The 19,508-nt window shown below is 35.0% G+C and overlaps 3 protein-coding genes across 8 annotated transcripts; 2 read left to right on the forward strand and 1 right to left on the reverse strand.

Moving 5' to 3' along the window:
* The first annotated feature begins 311 nt into the window (after window positions 1–311).
* LOC149494055 (mRNA capping enzyme family protein) lies at window positions 312–7,651 on the forward strand. Of its 5 annotated transcripts, none has more exons than XM_089724587.1 (15): window positions 312–976; window positions 2,330–2,419; window positions 2,763–2,846; window positions 3,310–3,434; window positions 3,526–3,594; window positions 3,693–3,764; window positions 4,106–4,207; window positions 4,426–4,482; window positions 5,090–5,228; window positions 6,211–6,275; window positions 6,356–6,406; window positions 6,634–6,696; window positions 6,881–7,004; window positions 7,126–7,187; window positions 7,344–7,651. In XM_089724587.1, the coding sequence occupies exons 3-15, from the start codon at window positions 2,765–2,767 to the stop codon at window positions 7,431–7,433; spliced, it is 1,101 nt and encodes a 366-aa protein (XP_089580713.1). In that variant the 5' UTR covers window positions 312–976; window positions 2,330–2,419; window positions 2,763–2,764; the 3' UTR covers window positions 7,434–7,651. The 5 variants fall into 5 exon arrangements, with proteins under 5 accessions (XP_089580713.1, XP_089580711.1, XP_089580709.1 ...); XM_089724583.1 differs by lacking the exon at window positions 312–976 and adding an exon at window positions 1,692–2,145; XM_089724586.1 differs by lacking the exon at window positions 312–976 and adding an exon at window positions 1,692–1,985.
* A 1,443-nt stretch (window positions 7,652–9,094) lies between these two features.
* Window positions 9,095–14,597, reverse strand: LOC149494056 (vesicle transport protein GOT1-like). 2 transcript variants are annotated; one of them, XM_089724589.1, is made up of 9 exons: window positions 14,574–14,597; window positions 14,365–14,480; window positions 12,511–12,572; window positions 12,291–12,354; window positions 11,305–11,396; window positions 11,125–11,205; window positions 10,909–11,006; window positions 10,743–10,824; window positions 9,095–9,517 (listed from the first exon to the last, which is right to left on the reverse strand). In XM_089724589.1, exons 4-9 carry the CDS (start codon window positions 12,319–12,321, stop codon window positions 9,479–9,481), a joined length of 423 nt encoding a protein of 140 aa, XP_089580715.1. In that variant the 5' UTR covers window positions 12,322–12,354; window positions 12,511–12,572; window positions 14,365–14,480; window positions 14,574–14,597; the 3' UTR covers window positions 9,095–9,478. The 2 variants fall into 2 exon arrangements, with proteins under 2 accessions (XP_089580715.1, XP_089580714.1); XM_089724588.1 differs by lacking the exons at window positions 14,365–14,480; window positions 14,574–14,597 and adding an exon at window positions 13,941–14,080.
* Window positions 14,598–14,695: 98 nt separating this feature from the next.
* Window positions 14,696–19,029, forward strand: LOC149494057 (phosphoribosylformylglycinamidine synthase). The gene is made up of 7 exons (XM_089724582.1): window positions 14,696–15,449; window positions 16,226–16,281; window positions 17,225–17,334; window positions 17,437–17,596; window positions 17,846–17,938; window positions 18,552–18,683; window positions 18,852–19,029. The coding sequence occupies exons 1-7, from the start codon at window positions 14,696–14,698 to the stop codon at window positions 18,900–18,902; spliced, it is 1,356 nt and encodes a 451-aa protein (XP_089580708.1). The 3' UTR covers window positions 18,903–19,029.
* Window positions 19,030–19,508: the final 479 nt, after the last annotated feature.

The following is a 19,508-nucleotide window of genomic DNA, read 5'->3' on the forward strand; positions in this document are numbered from 1 at the left end:
TTTTAATCCCATACATTGCGCCTATCACCACCCTTACTAAGAGACGAGTATTTTTTTTTTAATTAATTGAAGACTTTTATAGATCAAAATAACACAATAAATTATATAATAGTGATTTTTTTTAATTCACAAAATTGATAAAAACAACTGTAGTTAAAAAAAATTTTATTCGTGTAAGAGAGTAGTATTTTATTCATCTAAGAAACCCTGTTCAAGCGTTTAGGTTGGGCTTGGGCCCAGTTTCAAGTCAGATACACCTGCGTTTTTTTGTTTCTCTGCTACTTGAGGCACTGTGGGGCTTAGTTTGTCGTAACTAGTTAAACGACACTACCGTAGCCCGTAGCTCCATCTCTTTCCCTCTCTCGCATCTGCACTCTCCGACGGCTTACACGCTCCATCCAGCTCTGGACTCTGGTTTGAGCCAATATAGTGCGCGTTCGTAAACACTCTCTCATAAACCAAAATTCTTTTTCTCTGTTGCTTAATCAGAGCAAAATCGGTGGTCTCTCTTCTTCAAGAGGAGGAGAAACCTTCAATCTTATAGCAGCAGCACCTCAATTCAATCTTAAGATCAGAAGAAACAGGATTTTGTTGAATTAAATTAGGGTTTTGACTTTGATTATTTGAAGAATCAAAATCAATGGATTTTGATTAGGAATCGAGGAAGAAGAAGATCCATGATTAAATAGTTAGTTATCATTTAAATAATTAACTCAATTTTTGGCATCGCCCCTGTCAAAGCAATTATGTGGTCTTTCTAGATGAAATCATCTTCTATTTCTCTCCAACCTGAGAGTTTTGATTTCCAAAGAGGAAAACCCTAATAAGAACTTCCTTATACAGATAATACATAACATATTGTTATCTTTTGTCTATCTGGATTCTGGAACGTGTCCAATTTTCTTCCTGGTTTCTCGCACTTTCTCGGCGAAATTACTTCGCTTTAATTCTGGTTGGTTTCTGCCGTGAAACAGAGGTATCACCGATTTTTTTTTTTCTTTTCTTGCGAGCTTTATCTGGTGTCTTTTAATTCATTTTTAAGATTTGCCCTATTTGATTTCTCTTTTTTTGTTAATGCTGCGGATAGATTCCTTCTTTTTAAGGGTTCTCATGATGGTGTCAATATTTATTTTTTAGGGTTTCAGATTGGTTTTCGGTGGTTTATTTATTTACACTTACAATTGAGTTTCTTGGAAACCAAACTGCAAAATCCATGGCCTCAATTTTCAAGTTTGATGATTTGAAAGCATCCAACGAACTAGTTAGCAAACTATCTATACCTGAGAGGCTGAGAACCCAAAAAGAGAATCGTTTATGCTGTTCTTGATCCGAATCCCAATCTGTGGTTTACACTCTCTTTGTTCAGAGTTCATCTGAGCGGTAAGCTATAGATGCTGAGTGTCTTATCAAGGCGATTAGACCTGAAGCTGTGATTCAGGTGGCTCAGTGAAAAGCTTCAGGTGGCTTAGTGAAACTCAATCCAAAGAGTGGGAATATAGAAATAATGTAAATGAGCCAGTTCCTACTACTACATTGGAAAATTGAGTGCGTAAAATATGTTTTATACATAAAATCAATCAAGAAAACGATGAAAATGTGGCTGCAAATTTGGTGTTTGGGTCCAGTGTATCATGGCGGCCAGAGTTGTAAATAAGCCGAACCGAATTCTGTTAAGCTAGATCGACTTGGGCTTAGCCAGATTAGTTGTAAATGAGCTCGGGTTGGTCCAGCTGAGCTCGAGCTTGGTGTTTATTTATATTTATGAGAATGAGAATTTAATTTAATTTAATTAAGCCATTTAACTTAGATATACCCCTAATTGAAAGACCTTACCGACCTCACCCTCTTTATTCGTCTTCTTCTGTCCTTTTCTTTCTTATGCTGTATCGCTGCTCTGCGTCCTCAGTACCGGAGATCATGAAAATTTATTGTCACCTTGAATTTCTAATACTCTCGCACCAATAGCGCTGTAGTTCTCGTGCCTGGTACAATATTTCCCATCTACATGCTTATTTACTTTTATTCTACTATTTGTTTCTTCTCCCTTGTCGCTGAATGCCCACAAAATGTTTACCACATTATTTGGAGAAGTACCTATGGAAAGGAAAACTCGTCTGGGTCTTTTATATGATCTTTTCTGTATAGGTATTTTTTAATTTTATTGTGATATTTAGATGTTTGTATAGTTTTCTGTTTATTTCTCTCGGTGTTGTCTTTTGAGTTGGGTTCATTGATTTGTGCACAAGCTTTCAATTCCTATTAAGAAATTGTATTAATTGTTTTCAGAAAGTAAAGAATTTTGAGTTTGCTATGTTTTATTGGCGGACAGGAGCCAAGCTGCCTCAGGATTCTAATAATTGGAATTGGAATTGCAGAAGGCTATCTGTAGAGTGGTTCAACGGCTTTACTGTGTTACTAGGCATGACACGGAGCTACCATTTTGCTTAACTTCATTGGTTCACTGCAATAAGCTGCTTTGCTTTGCAAGAATTGTAGCCACATGTTTTAGTCTTATTGTATTTAGTGATAGGAAATTAACAAAGCCCTAAATCCTCACATTAGAAGCCCAAAACTAGAAACCTTAGCAATAAAAATAACATTCTGATTTTTGCTTAATTTTCTATTTTTGGAATAAAACCCAACTACATTTACGCTAAACCCCCATCATTGTCTAATCATTTCCCAGTGAACCCCAAATTTAATTGTCAAAAGAATCAGTAAAACAAAGGCCATATATAATAAGCGTTTTTATTTTTCATTAGTCATGAAACGAGGATACTCAGATTCGTCATCAACCTTTGCTGGTGATGGTCCACCTAAGTCAAGAGTCAAATATACACCTGAAGGTAATGTTTGTGGCATGTCCTTATATGCAATTGTTCTGGTTCATATTTATTTTCTTACTTCTCAGATTAATTATTTAAATTTTTGCATTGGTCTTGTTTACAAGCGTTTGATCTTGGATTTGTGCTTTTGCTTTATTCTAATCAATTTTATTTGCAATGTGATAATATGTAAAATTGGTGTATCTGTTGGTTATTTGGTTAATGATGAAATTTGCATTTGGGTGTTTTAGCAGCCTAACCCTGTATTTTGTTAAGTGGAATTAAAGATTAAATTCTTAGTTTTATATCTATACTGCTTTATTTTCTAGAAACAACAAAAGGAAATTGAAAATAGAATTATTAACTGTTTCAATTTCAAATAATTCAGTACTTGCAAAAATTATTATTTGTGGTTGTATGACATATTTGTTGCTAAAATAGTTATAATCAATGCTAGGCTGAAGATTTAATTATGTATCTGTAGGTGAAGCACAATTTTCTGATGATTTTGTTCAAAAAGTAGCTGACCATTATAGTGCAAGGACAAATCAGACTCTGGAAGAAAGAGAAGCAAGCCCAATTATCCATTTAAAGAAGCTTAACAATTGGGTATGTTTTTGTAATGTTGTACTTGGTAAATACCATTCATTTTGATTACATGATGAAACAACTCAATCAAATAAATTTTGTAATTGGATAGATAAAAAGTGTCTTGGTTCAACTTTATGCCCGGCGAGGAGATGCTGTTCTTGATCTTGCTTGTGGAAAAGTAAAATAGATTATCCCTTGCATCAGTTGTGTTGTAAGTTTTATTTATTCTTACATGTTTGGTTAACTTTCCTTTCTAATGTTTTTGGTGTTTGCTAGGGTGGTGATCTTATCAAATGGGATAAAGCAAGAATTGGATATTATGTTGGCATTGATATAGCTGAAGGCTCGGTAAACATACTACCTAATGTTAATTTGATATGAACAGACAAAGCTGCTTCTAATTTGTGCTTCTTTTTCTTTTTTCTTTTCTTTTTTGTGAGTTGCGGTTACATTATGTATTATTTACTGGATTATCTACAGTAATGCAACAGCATTGAGTTTGTTATTCATAGTGTTCAATAATATTATCATACATTTTGATTGTTAAAATCTTTATTGCTGTCTTATGGAATCTTTTATCATCCCTTTTTTTGTCAATTATTTCAGTCTTTATATGCTAAATTTTTAGTGCATCGAAACTGTTATTCTATTGGTTAACTTTTCAACTATGTGTTTGATTTTCATTATAGATAGAAGATTGCCGCACACGTTACAATGGTGATGCTGATCATCATCAACGTCGCAAAAAGTTCTCTTTTCCTGCCCGCCTTATATGTGGGGATTGTTATGAGGTGATTTCAGTGATTACAGCTAGTCTATAAAAAAAGATGCGTCGCTTGAACTGCTATAGTTTGATCTTAAATTCATGGAATATGTTACCAGGTCTATCGATTTCACAGTTCAGTTGTAAATCCTTTCAAAAACTGACCTGATCGTCATCGTTTGATTTAATTGTATAAGCACCTTATTGATGCATAACCTGAGATTTACGTTGTGTCATGATATTCAGGTTTGTTTGGACAAAGTACTGGCAGAGGATGCTCCTTTTGATATCTGCAGTTGTCAGGTGAATATTTTTGTTCTCATGATTTCTAATTACATTGTTAACAATTTTCGAAATATACTGAGGTTGGAATTCTACGATTCTGTCTCCATGCTGGAGACCATGTATTAAAGTAGATTTTGTAACTGAATTGATGGTCAGCTAATAATCAACAATATGGGCATAGGACATCTTGAGGAATGTTAAATAATTTCTAGCAGATTTTGAATGGCATAGGATTTTTTAGTATTATTTTTCTTTACAAAATTTTGAAATTCAAAATGTTGCCCTTGACCATCAAACTCTGTGCTTCCTCTATGTTTCTTGCTACAAGGACATGGCATAGTGAGAGAAATCCAGGAGCTGGTTGATGGTGCAAACTTTGCAAACTTAGCATCACATTGAGTTCCCTTACATACTGATTCCACGGCACCGTGAAATGTAGTTTTTGCTAGTTTCTTCATGGGTCTGAATATTGGTGTCGATAAAGAAACATTTGCTTTCGTTTTTTTACTGAATGCTTATTCATCTGTAAATTTGTATATCATGGATATCCATTGGTTTCTCAAATTCTGTGTGTGTGCCTATGTGCTCATTTGCTTTGTTCTGAAGCATCAACACAATTTTGCAGTTTGCTCTGCATTATTCATGGTCCACTGAAGCACGTGCTCGAAGAGCCTTGGCAAATGTGTCGGCCTTGCTTCGCCCGGGGGGCACCTTCATTGGAACAATGCCAGATGCCAATGTTATTGTCAAAAAGCTTAGAGAAGGTTTTGTTTTCTGTTCTTAGATATTCTTTTCATATGCCTGAATGAATACTCTGAAAGATTAGTTGTATTAATGAAGTATGAGTCCTACACTCTTATGTGTTATTAGGTCCGTCCTTTTAGTTCAGAATTTTGCTGAGAAAAACTGTAATGTGGGAAGTAAGGGTGAAGTAGAATTCCAAGTGACAATTTTAGAAAAATTTCCCATGGATGCGATCTGCAGTATATTACATTGATTTTCCTTGGTGTGACTGTTATAATCAAAATTAAAAAACTTGAGAAATAGTTCTCCATATTTTAATTCTATGGTTGGCATCAAACGAAGTGCCATTCATTTGCTGTAGTGAATTTACATGTATAAATATCTATAGGACAGGTTATTGTTTATCCCATATTGATTAATCATATGAAACCTTTTGTACTATATTCTCTAGACAAGGAAGAAGCTCTAGCTGGTGCAGTTCTTTGTTGGTTGTCCTATCAGTTTTGGAAGATACACTCTTCATTCTTATAAGATTAAAGAACAATCTTTTTGGTTCTGCTATGACTTAGACTTCCTTAGAAATCATATGTGCCCTTTACCTGTGTTTGTCCAAATGAAAGGTTTTTTCTTCTAATTATTAGTCTTGGTGTTTATGGCCAAATTATAAGTGTTGACACCAAAAGTTTTGTGGACAATAGAAGATAAAGATAACTGGTTCTCACAGAGAACATAAAATAATGAAAAAGAGAAGTGGATTTAGAATGAGAGTTTGGCCTTGAGCTTTATCCTTTTTGCTATTATTACTCTAAGATATGATTCTTGAGCTAACTGCTTGTAGAAATACGAAGACTCCTTCATTTTATAGGATCTGAATTACAATTTGAAACCCCGAGTATTTTATGTTTACTTTCTTGTTCTGACCTTGTAAGAAATAAAGATTAATGAGCATCACGTATACCTTTTCTCATTATTGATGGAAGATGCAATTTTCATTTTATGCAGCGAAAGGACTAGCCTTTGGTAATAGTGTCTTTTGGATACGTTTTGATGAAGATTTCTCTGAAAAGGTCAATTCTTCTCGATTGCTAAAATTATGTTGCTGTTGGTAGTCTATACTCTGATGACAAGTGCTTGTTTCCTGGATCAGAAATTTAAATGCTCTAGCCCTTACGGTATCAAGTACAAGTTCCACCTTGAGGTATTGCTCTGTTTAATTTTCTCTGTATTTGGCTTGATTTTCTAATGCATTTGTTCAATAAAACAAGATGATTACATATATCTCAGGTTAATGAATTTGAATCAGTTGCTTCAATCATGCTTGTATGTGGTAGCCAATTAGGTATCATAAGCAAAAATGAGGAAGTCTCAGTTTACCATCTTCTTTTCTTGCCAAGCCTAAATTATTCTTATTTTCTGCAATTGCAGGATGCTGTAGACTGTCCTGAATGGATTGTCCCCTTCCATATATTCAAATCATTGGCAGAAGAGGTATAATGTTGTTTTAGGCTGCGTCCAATGAAGTAGCTGATTTTAATTACTTTTTATTGTTCACTAACTGCTTGCATGATTGCTTATTTATTTATTTTGTTGATAATGCTTAAACTAGTAACTGCCAGGGTACGAGTCAGCAGACCTTGTTCCTTAGATCTTAATTTGCTTTGAATTTTGGCAGTATGATTTGGAGCTGATTTTTGTCAAGAATGCACATGAATTTGTTCATGAATATTTGAAAAAAACGGAATATATTGACTTAATGCGAAGGCTTGGTGCTTTGGGTGACGGTAACCAAGACCAGAGTAAGCTTCTTGCACCATACCTTTGTTTTGTTCTGTGGATTTGCTTTCTATGTTACCTATTTTTCGTTCTCCTTTAATAGGGTAAAAACAAATCGTTCTTATTATGCCATTGTTTAACCAGGCACACTATCACCAGATGAGTGGGAAGTAGCTTATTTATACTTGGCATTTGTGTTGAAGAAGGTAAGCATATTTTGTCACTTCATAAGTAAATCCCCAAGTAGTTATATTCCATTATTCTACTACGTTTATAACAGCAAGGACAATACGTTAAATCATGTCAATCCTGTCAAAGTTTAATTACTAAGGTTTTGAGGTAAATTTGCGTATTTTTCTCAGCGGGGCCAACCAGATCGAACACAAATTAATGGTAGAAGAGACAAGGGAAAGATGCATATATCAAAGGAGGACATCATGTACATCAATTAACAATGTAATTTAATACACAAGCAAATACTTAGGTTCCAAATACAATAATAACAAGGGTTTGTGGATGAGAGCAACACTTGTTAGCCAAAAAGATAAAGGTAGTCGTCTCTGGGTCTGTTTTAATAGTCGACCCCGCGGTCCCCCTCTCTTAAAAAATTAAACTGATGTTACTCAAATTTTGCAGACTCCAATAACGAGTACTGGTAGTTTCCTTTGCATGAGAAGGTGCTATTTCTTTGTGGGATATGATTTATCTTATTAGGACAAAAGTATAAATAGTGGAGGTACTAGTTTTTAAAAATTGCTGCTGCTAGTTTTTGCAATGATAGCATAGTATCACAAGTCCCAACTTTAATTATCTTCTTGTACTTGAGGCATGATCTCTGTCAATGTTTTATTTATGTTTTTCCAGAAATAATTGAAGTTTTTGCATATCTCATATGAGACTTGTTTTGAATGAGGTGAGATTCTTTTGTTTCGTCACCTTAATTTGAATTCCTATGTTTTTATTCTCTCTGTAGAGCTATTATGGCTACCCTATCACAGCTCAAAACCCATCAATGATGTTATAATTTCTCTTGGATTCTTGTCAATTGATGCAAATCAAAACTCTCTTACTGTGTCTTACCACATGAAAACGTGGTCCGTCTCCAAAATCTGCATTATCAGCTTCAAAACATGTCCAATTTGAAACCCCCAGAGAAGCCTGACTTGGTTGTATTCGTATTTCAAGAATCTTGGATTCTCAGATGCCCATATCTCTCAGATAATCACAAAGTACCAAAAAATCTATCATCCAACCTGAGAAGTTCATTCTCCCCAAAGCTTTGGAGTTTTTTTTTCTGTCTAAAGGTGCTTCAACGCCTGACCTTGTTCACTTGCAGCCCTTGGATCTCGAAAAGAGATGTAGAAAAACTTTTGAATCCTAGTTTCAATTTCTTGAGGCTTGTTTCAATCCGATCAGAAAACCATTTCAACTATAAAACGTTTCCTAGAATGATGACTTCTCGACTGGAGTATCAAGTGATACCTAACGTCTGACATTTTGCGAGAAGAATGCTAATATTTTGTTGGTGATTCAAAGTAAAGTCCTGCTTCAAAGCTTGTAATGGATGTGAAAATGTTCAAAAGATTGTGGATTTATGAACGAAATGGGAATAGATCCTTCGAAATCACAATTTGTTTACCCAATCTTCGCATAATTGCTGAGCTTGAAGTAGAGACTTCTTCCATGAGTTTCAGTTATTCAATTTCTGTCATCCGAAGGTAGTCTTTCACAGAGAAATATTTGAGCAAGCGCCTTGGCTATTGAAGCTATAGAATGATAAATTAGTAGAACTTACCAATAGTTCAATGTCATGCTTTCTAATATTATTTGATATGACTAATATCTTCTTATTTTATTATTATTATTATTTTGGGTTTATATTCAGTTTGAGAAATCTAATTAAACACCAGCATCAAAACCAAAAACAATATACACTAATATTATCGTTATGCAGATAGTAACTAATACATATTAAAAGGCAATCTGTAATTACACAATCCGCCTGAAATGAATTTTTTGCAATGTTAAAATTCCTGCTCAATAGAAACAAATAGTTGTTGCTTGTTCCGGCTCAAAGAACAAATATTACATTGACAATTAATAAAGCGTAAGGTTTCCACAAAAAAGATTTTCATTACGAACAATTGTGCAGCAAAGTATCAATATTAAGAAGAAATAGAATCCATTTACGAAGGACAAAATACTTCTCATCACCAAATTATCTTAATTTTTCTACAGTCATGCAAATAGAAACTCCCCCCCCCCCCCCCCCAAAAAAAAAAAAAAAAAAAAAAAAATCTAAAATTACCTTTTACAAGGAATTAGAAATGGACCTACCTTCAGCTTACTTGCACTTCCCTTCAATCCCGTATTTGAGCAGCTACCCATCTCTAAACCCCACCCCAGAAAAAAAGGAATTGTAGCCAGACATTATTTTTTAACACGACTTGCATATGGATCTATTCAAAGATTAGTTGCACTTCTTTCTGATTCTGCATTATACAGGAACTCTTCTGCCTCGATACTGATCCATAAACTGCATATTTCAGTGAAAAAAAAAAGAGAAAATAAGAAACTAGTTCAACCTTTAAATTAAGTTTGCAAAATCAGGTATTCTCTTTCCACAATAATTAACAATTTATGATCAAAGAGTTTATAGTTTTATATCCTAACCCAAATTCAACCTTTAAATTCTTGATAGATTACAGCTTAGGTAACCTAAGTTAGGTTTATTAACATGGTGAGAACTAGCTGCTAAACCAAGGGCAGACTATTGGTAAACTAGTAGCTTGATGAAAAGAAGACAGCTTAACTCAACTATGTAAAATTTTACATAGCATTTTTGTGATTCAGTTTTGACAAACTACAAACTCAGTACTTGGACTATAAATTTTTGCAAAACCTGTCCAAACTGACAAATGTATGGGCCCAAGTGCAACTTAAAAGACTAACAATGTCTTAATTATGAGAAAAGTACTATAAATCCCAACAACTCTCACAGAAAACTCAGGGGAAACAATGATTTGCAAGAATGGATAGTCTCACCTCACCATTTTAGCGAAAAGTGGAAATGAAAGTCACTAATGAACAGGGTTATATTCATTAGGGCAGTAAAGCTCAGCAAGTATCTAAGCTAGCCACCAAAAGGGTGGAACGGGTGAGGAACTTCTGAGAAAAACAAAGAAAGAGAAAAAGAAATTGTTCCAATACCACAGCTTGAATCCATCCAGATTAACATACTCTTGACAAGTTTGTATTTGAGAAGCTAAAGACAACTACTTATAAATAATATTTGTATGCTTTATAATGAGTAAAAATAAATGAAAAAAATGTTAGCAAACCATTGTCTCCTTTCTAAACTGTTTTGATCCATGATAGATGAGTAACTAACGCTGCGATGGTTACACAGACAAACAACCTTGAACTGGAGTCGGACAACTAAACTCCTCCCTGTGAAGGAGTCCTCAATAATATGAAGTTTAGCAATTCATCCACTCGATATGTTAGATGAAAATATTAACTGAAATAAAATCCATAGAACCCCTCTACCTCCAAACTTAGTGCACAAAAGCTTCTGCAGTATTTGGATTCATGTGGCACTTGAATCTGGAGTACAGTCTATTTCTAATTTTAACAGTCTAAAAACTAGTATCTACTGCATAAACAGAGTCTCAACTCAATAGCATAGCAGCTGTTAGAAACAAGAAAATTGCACTTCAAGAATGCAAAAAGATGTCACTTGGGTTCTAAAGTGGACATACCGATCGAACAAATGGTTGTTGGAACACCCAGCCAAGGATAGGTATCTTCTGCAGGAAGACAGCCAATGTAGGCCAGAAGCCACTGCACAAAAATTCCCGTCAGCATCTAAAACCATGCAAAGTATGAAGATTACGGTCGAACCATTCAGATAAAAAGTTCACAGACCTGAATAGTACAACGAATCCATATGCTTCTAAGATCATTCCCATAATTGGCCATCCTATGACAACAAAGAAGAAGCCAGCACCAAATGAAATAGTTCCCTGCATGACCAGAAAAAACAAGTGACATAAGAGTATGAAATACATGTAACAGCAGCAAAATGCACAAGCAAGCATACTTGAAGAAGAAAATGGAGAAAAGAAAAGGGGGATAAAACACCTTAAAATTTTGACGTTTCATGAAGAATTGCATGGTGGACTTTAGTCCAATGGTTAGACTCACTCCTGATATGAAGAGGATCTGAATATGTACCGCAGAGAAACAAGAGCATCTAAATAAATACAGAACATACAAAACAGAATGTGTAACATTTATGGATATTCATAGGATGACACTTACATTTCCCATGGCAAGTAATCCCTTGTCAAAGAAGAAAATAATGCCCAGGAATGAGAAAAATATGCCAAATCCTGTCAATCCTAGCCCAATCTCTGTTTTTTTTTTTTTTTTCACAATAGAAAAAGTATAATGTGTAAGACTAAAGAATAGATGAATATACTAATCCCTTTTTCTCTATTCCTATGCTAATTGGTGTCGGGAGCACCAGAAAGTTTACTGATCATCAAATCCATATATGACAGAGAAAATACTTTGACCGAAGCTAAGTGACTTCACCACCTCAAGAATCCCAAAGTTCCCAATTGCTAAAGACTCTTGCAAAAACTTCAAGTCGACTTTTTTCATTAAGGAGGATTAACATAGAAATTTTAGAACATAAGAATATTAGACAAGTCCTTGAAGTCCATGCTCATAGTCATAATTATTTAAATCATTTTATCACATTATTGTGTATATAGGACAGAGAACTAAGAACTTAAACCAGTACAGATGGCTGCACATATCTTTTCTAGGAAAATTCACAGAATCAGGCATTAAATAGACAAATCCAGAAACAGACAATGTCAACTACTAAACGGCATCCAATCATAACTATGCTCTTAAGGTAGCATCTTCAAGGATCTGGATATAATCTGATTCCTGGTTCTTGCCTCTCAAAATGCTCAAACACTCACAACCTGTTAATTGTAATGGGGAACTAATAATGATAAAAGAAAGGAGAACAAATGAGGATCGTATAGAAATTTTCTGGATCCTGAAGGAAGAAATATATTTTTGAATTTACTATTACACCTCTCTTTCTCCACAAATAAACCTCAAACTAACAAGATTTCTTAATTCACCACTTTATCTCTCTCAATCTACCACCAACTTCAACTCTCTCTCTCTCTCTCTCTCTCTAAAAATATCTTCAAGTGACAATTGTTCATAAAACATGTAAATACACACGACGAATGTGCAAAGCTATGAGATCAAAGTTCACTCACTCTTGTGGTCATTCATTTCAAAGGAAACCATTGTGATGTTGATTCAAGTGCTTTATCACATTCACTGCAACACAACAATAACAGCAGCAACAACAACAAGAATGAAAACAAAGCATCTCAGATGGAAAATCAACTAAGCAAGATAACATTTCAAGTTGGTATGAACAAAAAAAGGATCAGATCTCACAAGAACCATAAACACTGCAATTTGCTGTTTTACCTTGGGCAAAATCTAGAGGAACCAAAGTTTGGATTCTTCAATTGAAAGCCTCCTAAAATGATCTACAAAACAAAGATTGAACCACATAAGCATTTTAGCAGGTTAAAGAAATAGACAAACAGAGGGATGTTGAATCAAAAGCTCTAATTTGATAGTGAGAAAACCGAGCCTAAGTTTCTTTCACATATTGCACTAGTAATGTTTTCTCATCAACCAAACAGAACTCGAGAGAGGACCTGCGATGCACGTGTCAGGGATATGTGTACATAGAGCTGTACATGAGTCAAGCTGAGCTAAAGTGAAGCTTGATAAGGATATATTCAACCTTGAGCTTGAGTCGATCTTGAAACACGGAGCTCTAGTTCGCTCAATAAGTTGTAAATGAACTTGAGTTCGTAAACAAGTCAAGTTTGGACTCAGCTCTTTTACAACTCATCTAGCTGAGCTGGAGCTCGGCAAATTTTAAATGACAGCAGTGTCTCAAGCTCGACTCAAGCTTCAACTCGAGCATATCCTTATCGACCTGAGCTTGAGGCTAATTTACATCTCTAGCTGCCATGATATGACCGTAAAAACTAACCCCAAATATTTCCGTTAACACCAAATTTTCAACTACATTTTCATACTTGTCTTTATTGATCTTATGTACAAAACATCTTTGAAGCATTCCAAATGAAGAACTAAGGAACTGGTCATCTACATTATATACATATTCCCCTTCTTTTGATTGAATTTCGCTTATTACTGAAGGAACTATCTAAATCACAACAGCTTCAGGTCTAATCACCCCAGCGTCTACGCCGACCGCTCAGATAAACTCTGAACAGAAAGTGTGTAAATCACAAATTGAGATTCATGATCACAAGCTGCATAAACGAATCTTTTTGTGTTATCGGGTATAAATATTTTGCTAACCAATTCACTGGATGCTTTTGAATCATCAAGTTAAAAATTTGATAAAGGCCATAGATTTTGCAGGGTATATAAAAATGCCAGTGCCATTAAACATTAGGGACTCAATTGATCAAGAAACCCAATTGTAAGCCTAAATAAATAAACCACGGACAACCAATCTGAAACCCTAATAATAAATATAGACACCAAATCAATGAGAACCATTAAAAGAAGGGATCTACCGCACTATTAACAAAAAAGAGAAATCAATTAGGGCAAATCTTTAAAATAACCAAAAAAAAAAAAAAACCACAAGATATAGCTCTCATAAAAAGAAAAAAAAATCGGCGACACACCTCTGTGTCACACCAGAATCCAACCAGAAATAACGAGAAGTAATTTTCCCTAGAAACTGAGAGACAACCGGGAAGAAAATTGAAGAGAGTTACAGAATCCAGATAGACGACAGATAACATTCTGTTATATGTTATTTGTATAATAAAGAGTTACTTTTCTCTTTGGAAATGAAAACTCACAGGATGGAGAGAAATGGAAGATGATTTCATCTAGAAAGTCCACATTGCTTTATCAGGGGGATGCCAAATTTTTTACTGACTTGCTCAAATGATAAATTTTTATTAATCATCGATCTTTTTCTTCTTCTTCGCTTCTTAATGAATATGGATTGCAATCCAAATCCACCGATTTTGACTCTTCAAGTAATCAAAACCTTTAATCCTATTTCTTCTGATCTTAGATTCAATGGAGGAGGTGGTGTTGCTGCTAAGAAATTGAATGTTTCTCCTCTTTTTGGAGAAGAGAGACAACCACCTGATATTAAATTTATGGAAGATTTCGCTCAGATTAAGAAACAGAGAAAGGAATTTTGGCTTATGATAGTATGTTTAAAAAAGTTGGTAATTTTGCTTATGGGTTAGCTCAGACTGGGCATAGAAATACCAGAGCTGAGTGGAGCGTGGAAGCTGTCAGGGAGTGCAGTCTGCAGATGCGAGAGAGGGGAAGAGCTGGAGCTACAACAGAGGAGAATGCAGTGTCGTTTAACCAGTTGACCCAGCCTGATAAAAAGAAAAAATCAGTAGTATATATATTAAAAAACAATTCCTAATTTCACGTGTGAGGAATTTGGCGGATGATGAGAAAATTTCAACCTTATATTCTCTATTCCCGTCTTCCTCCGGCCGTCTCTCTTCACTCTCTCTCTCAAGCAACAATCAAACAGTTCATTTACAAAACCAAACAAAGCAATTGTTTTGCTTGGTAATGTAAATCAATGAACTCCATTTACACACTTCCATACACTTCTTCTCCGCACTATTTCTTTACCAAGTGGCTTTCCAAATTCCCACAGAACTCTTTTTCTGTTAAACGACGCCGTTCTCTCAATTCCCGCCGCAACAAGACCTTCAAGTCATCCGATATCTCTACTAGACGCTCCCTATCTTATGATACTACTAGTGATCAACGAAGTCTCAAATTAGTCCTCGACGTTGATCAAATATCATATCTTACATCATCTAAACTCCATCGATTCCTTTCTTTAACTGAAGATGCTTATTATGATTTGAAGACTTTAATCACAGTCGACCAGAATAATCGGATTGTGTTTTCTTGTCGGAGGTCGACGATACAGTTTACTGGTGCTGTGTTGCTCTGTGGGTTTGTTGCAGTTTCTGCAATTAGGCTTTTAATCAATTTGGGATTAGGGATTAGGAGTAGGTTTAGGGCTTCCAATCAGAATGTTGTGGTGCGTAGGGACCGGAGTCTTGGGGGCAGAGAGGTGGTTGTCGGAACTAGAGTGAATGAGAGACAAGAGGTGAAGAGGCAGAGTTCTGGAGCTTTGGATACTCCGCTTTCTCCTCCGAGTTGGGCTTTCGGGTCGGAGTTGGGTAAAGATGATTGGAGGAGTTACAGGGTAAGGAGAGAGGAGAAGTTGCCAAAATGGTGGCCGGTCTCAGTGGCGACGGATCAGGATTTGGTTGTGAATAAGGAGGAGTACCAGAGAGAGGCTAACAGATTAATTCGAGGTTGGTGTCTAATCGTTTTCTCCAGATGTTAAGTAGTGTAATTTATTTTTTACTTTTTGTAGGAATTTACAGGAAAATTTTCAGATTTATTATTCAATTGCTTCAAATATAATTCATGTATCAATTTTTGTTGATAACTCATGAATTTGTTTTTCTAGTTGAGAAATTTCCCTAAGAACTGTCGAAAAATTAATAAGAACTCAAGGAAAGAAATATCTACTATGGTTCAAATTCAAGTTTTTAAATTATGCAGAATTCAAATCGTCGATACTTGATACTATAAACAATAGGATGGATATCGAGAAATAAATGAGAATTGACTAAAAGAAAAAATTATGAGGTTTTCAATTTCAATGGTTTGCTGGGTTAACATTGTAATGATCGAAAATTGGAGATTTAGTTCTCAATTGAGGCATGGAGAAATTTATCTAGTTTGATCTAAAAGGGTTAATTATGTCAAAATCAATGCATGGCATCCTCCTTTGAGGTTGGTTTTCTTTCTTTTTTCCTCTTGTATTGATTAAGATAATAATTTGGCACAAATTATATGCACTGTGGTTGCAGTTATGCCTAACCTGGAATGATGTCTATTTGCTTTATCCTTTAGCATTGCTTTTTAATGTTACTATCTGTTATGCCTTACAGTCATGTCTATGTGGTGAACTGATTGTGTATTTTATTTTAACTTTCTTTTTGTTGCAGGTAAATATATTTCTGAAATTTCAATAAATTCCTTTATATTTGTGCTAGTTGCAACTCATCAGCTTGATTTCCAGCAATCACGGACTATAGAACAAGTGGAAGGGATGTTACAGCGTATGATATAATTCAAGTCAGTGCTGTTGAACCCTTTTGATTGCCATGCTGATGCATTAATTTTGCATAATAACATAATCAACCTCTTGATATGTGCTTCGAATCATCAAATTTGTCTCCTCTTGCCCGACCCTTGATTCCAGAATAAATAAAATAAATAAATAAACAATGTTAATGATATGGGTTCTGTAATTCTTATGGTTAACACAATTGTCCAAAAGTAATTTGAATATTGCATATGCAAATTTCTGTTATCTGGTTCACTAGCCTTGTTTATATCGGCCAGGGTGATTGGCCAGAGAGTTAAATGGGCTTCATTTAACTAGAATTTTGTGGCAGTGGTGTGCTCACACTGTAGATAAGGTTTCTGGCACTCTAATTTGCTCTGTATTAAACCATGTTGATTGAAATGAGATTTTTACATAGGATATCCAGTTGCCTAATTATGATTGCTCTGTCTTAAAGCAATTACTCTACCTTTTCTGATGCCTAGTTATGCCCTCTAGTGCCTTCTTTACCTGGGAATGGTGATTTAATTAATCTTTAAAGATAAAATATCAAATTGAAGAAAATTCAGTGGTATAATGAAAAATTAAGGGAAGAGTCAATCATTGGATTGAAGTGAACTGCTATTGCTTTGCTTTTCTTCCATGAATGCGTTCATTTTGATAAAACAAATATGTGCACAAGCTGATTGGTGAACATACTATTGTGTTATTTACATTCTGCTGCGATCTCTATGTCTAAGTTTGTGAGCTATTTCTTCTTGCTCGTTTGTTCATGTTCATATTTGTCTTTCAATGTATATTTCATTGCATTGATTTTGGTTAGCAAATTTGATGCTAAAAGTTTGTGGAATTGGTTTCTTTTTTAACATCTCTAATATGAAATTATGATATTTAGTAGCATTCGCTGATTCTCAATATGAAATGGACTTTTTTCCTTGTACGGGTGAGCAGTTACGTCGAATATGCAGGACATCTGGAGTGCATGTCTCCTTCGATACAACAAACACACGGGATGCTGTCTATCGTGCATCAGTTAACTATGTTTTAGATCTATGTAGCAGGTCTGTGTTTTAGGCCTGCTTGAAACATTTTGTACTTGTTACTTCATGGATTTTACTTGTGAGTCCTTTCTTACTGTTGTAACTTGTTTTGCAAGCCTGCAGTGACCCAAGTTATTATGCCTTAAATCAGATTGATGGTGAAGATGCTCAACATTTCATTGTGGGTCTTGCTAAAAACATTGGGCTTGAGAACATTCGTGCTGCAAGAATGGTGTCTGCAGCTGTTGCTGCACGCACACGTTCATGTTTCCTACAGGCATGGGTAATGCTTCTATTTTTTTTGGTAGGTCATGATATCATCATCAGCAATTTATGCTGTATGTACTAATCCCAGGGAGGCAGGGAGTAGCACTAGTCTCAGGGCCATGCCCTGAAGAGGAGGTTCTTGACAGAGGAACACAAAATGTGTGCTCCTCTTAGAAATGAATATTGAGCTTCTAATGTATTTTGTCTCTTAATTTTACTTCGGTTTTATTGAATCCATGTTCTAATTGCTTTCCATTGGTTTCAGGCTTTGGAAGTCCAGGGTAAACATTCTGAAGCAGCACTAGAACTGTCAAAGATATGCCTTGTTCTCCAAACATTTCCTCCTGAAGAATCATCTGTATGTTATTGGTTTATGAGCATTATTATACTTTTCTTCCATGCTCATCATTTTTTTCTTCATTTTGAAATATCTTCAGTGCCTGTGATGAAAAGCAGTCTGTATAGCTAATTAGTTGCTGTAAGCAATGATATTATAGGTGCTCTCTGTGCATGGCCAATCCTATAGAAGGACACGCATGATAACACTGCTATGTCAAACTTTCTTCTGGTTGTTTGGCTCTGAGCCTGATACCAGAGTGATCTTAATGGATGGAGGTGCAATATGTATTTGCATGTCCTTGATTAAACCGATAGGAATAAAATAGGCATGCTGCGGGCACCATGGCAATTTATCTCCTCCTGTTTCATTTTGGCACGGGTCCTTTCTAGCTACCAGTCTTGACAGAAGCAAATCTCCTTGCTATTTTATGTGCTGAGAATTCGAATCTGCGATCCATTATTCAATATGACTACCTTTATAGCTACGCTGTGTTTGTGTTATAATATTGAGGCATTTGTCTATGACCGATGCTTGCTAGTAGTAGTGTCTTAGCAAGCACAGCCAATGAATTATATGAAAACTATACTTGTTTATGATCTGATATGAATCATGGTTGTATGTGATTTTGCAGCCTGAAATGGAGATGGTTGCTCGGGGCCTAGCGAAACACTTAAAACTGGAGCAGAGGGAACGTTTAATGAATATGTTTATTTCAGTTTGCAGTGAAGAGAGTCATAGAAGTGCAGCAGATGCTCTTGGTTTGGTTTGTGCAAATTTCCTTTCATCTGCTGAATTTATATTGCCATTTTTTTTAACTAGGTTTGGTTCATTCTCGTATAATCTAGGAATTATTGTAAATAATGCGGTTTTGCTTTATTTTATACGCAGTGTCTTGCAATCTCTAATACTGTGTCTGTCTTCTTCATTGTAGATGCTCTCACCTAGAGGTGTTGGTGACCAACAAGAGGGCAAGCATACCTGAATACATTCACTTTTACATTTTTCTAAGCTCAGTGTAGATTGTTGCTATTAATAATATCATTTACTAGTATTAGTTTTGCTTGATTACCATTTCTTTAATCTTAATTTTAAATATTTTTTTCTCTTTATCTTTATCATTCAAAAGCACATAAGAATTCTAAAAACAACAAATACTAATAAATGCAAAAAGAATCGGTGATTTATGTTTATTTCATTAAATTAACTGACTGTTTGCCATTTTAGAATTTCATAAGATTTTTTTTTTTTTTAAATTATGATATTTTCCATGATCGTTTACCAACTGGAATGCAATTTGTTTTCCTTGATAGATTAGTTTCTATTAATTTGATTTCTATTTATTAATACTAATATAGCTCTTTTTTTTATTAAAATATAAATTATTTTATATAAAATAAAATTTGAAAAAAAAAAATTGTATAAAATTGTGTAGGACTTGGACATGCGGGTCCATCATTTCTCTTTTTATTTTTATATGTAATATAAAAAGTATGGCTTTTCGGCGTGTTTAGTAACTCGAATGGAAAAGAGAATGTAATTTTTGCCATTGTATTATTATTCCCTTGTTCGATAGCATAGAATTAGACTT

The sequence above is a fragment of the Jatropha curcas genome, chromosome 8 (genome assembly GCF_041381405.1).
Source record: "Jatropha curcas cultivar XTBG-Jc1 chromosome 8, XTBG_Jcur_1.0, whole genome shotgun sequence".
NCBI classification, from domain to species: domain Eukaryota; kingdom Viridiplantae; phylum Streptophyta; class Magnoliopsida; order Malpighiales; family Euphorbiaceae; genus Jatropha; species Jatropha curcas.

Coding starts and splice junctions, on each gene's coding strand:
- LOC149494057 (XM_089724582.1), top strand. CDS start 14,696: ATGAACTCCATTTACACACTTCCATACACTTCTTCTCCGCACTATTTC. Junction 15,450..16,225: donor GGCTAACAGATTAATTCGAG/GTTGGTGTCTAA, acceptor CTTGATTTCCAG/CAATCACGGACTATAGAACA. Junction 17,597..17,845: donor CATGTTTCCTACAGGCATGG/GTAATGCTTCTA, acceptor CATTGGTTTCAG/GCTTTGGAAGTCCAGGGTAA.
- LOC149494056 (XM_089724589.1), bottom strand. CDS start 12,321: ATGGTTTCCTTTGAAATGAATGACCACAAGA. Junction 11,007..11,124: donor TGAAACGTCAAAATTTTAAG/GTGTTTTATCCC, acceptor CTGGTCATGCAG/GGAACTATTTCATTTGGTGC. Junction 10,825..10,908: donor GGATTCGTTGTACTATTCAG/GTCTGTGAACTT, acceptor ATTTTTGTGCAG/TGGCTTCTGGCCTACATTGG.
- LOC149494055 (XM_089724583.1), top strand. CDS start 2,067: ATGTTTACCACATTATTTGGAGAAGTACCTATGGAAAGGAAAACTCGT. Junction 4,483..5,089: donor TTGATATCTGCAGTTGTCAG/GTGAATATTTTT, acceptor ACAATTTTGCAG/TTTGCTCTGCATTATTCATG. Junction 6,276..6,355: donor ATGAAGATTTCTCTGAAAAG/GTCAATTCTTCT, acceptor TTCCTGGATCAG/AAATTTAAATGCTCTAGCCC.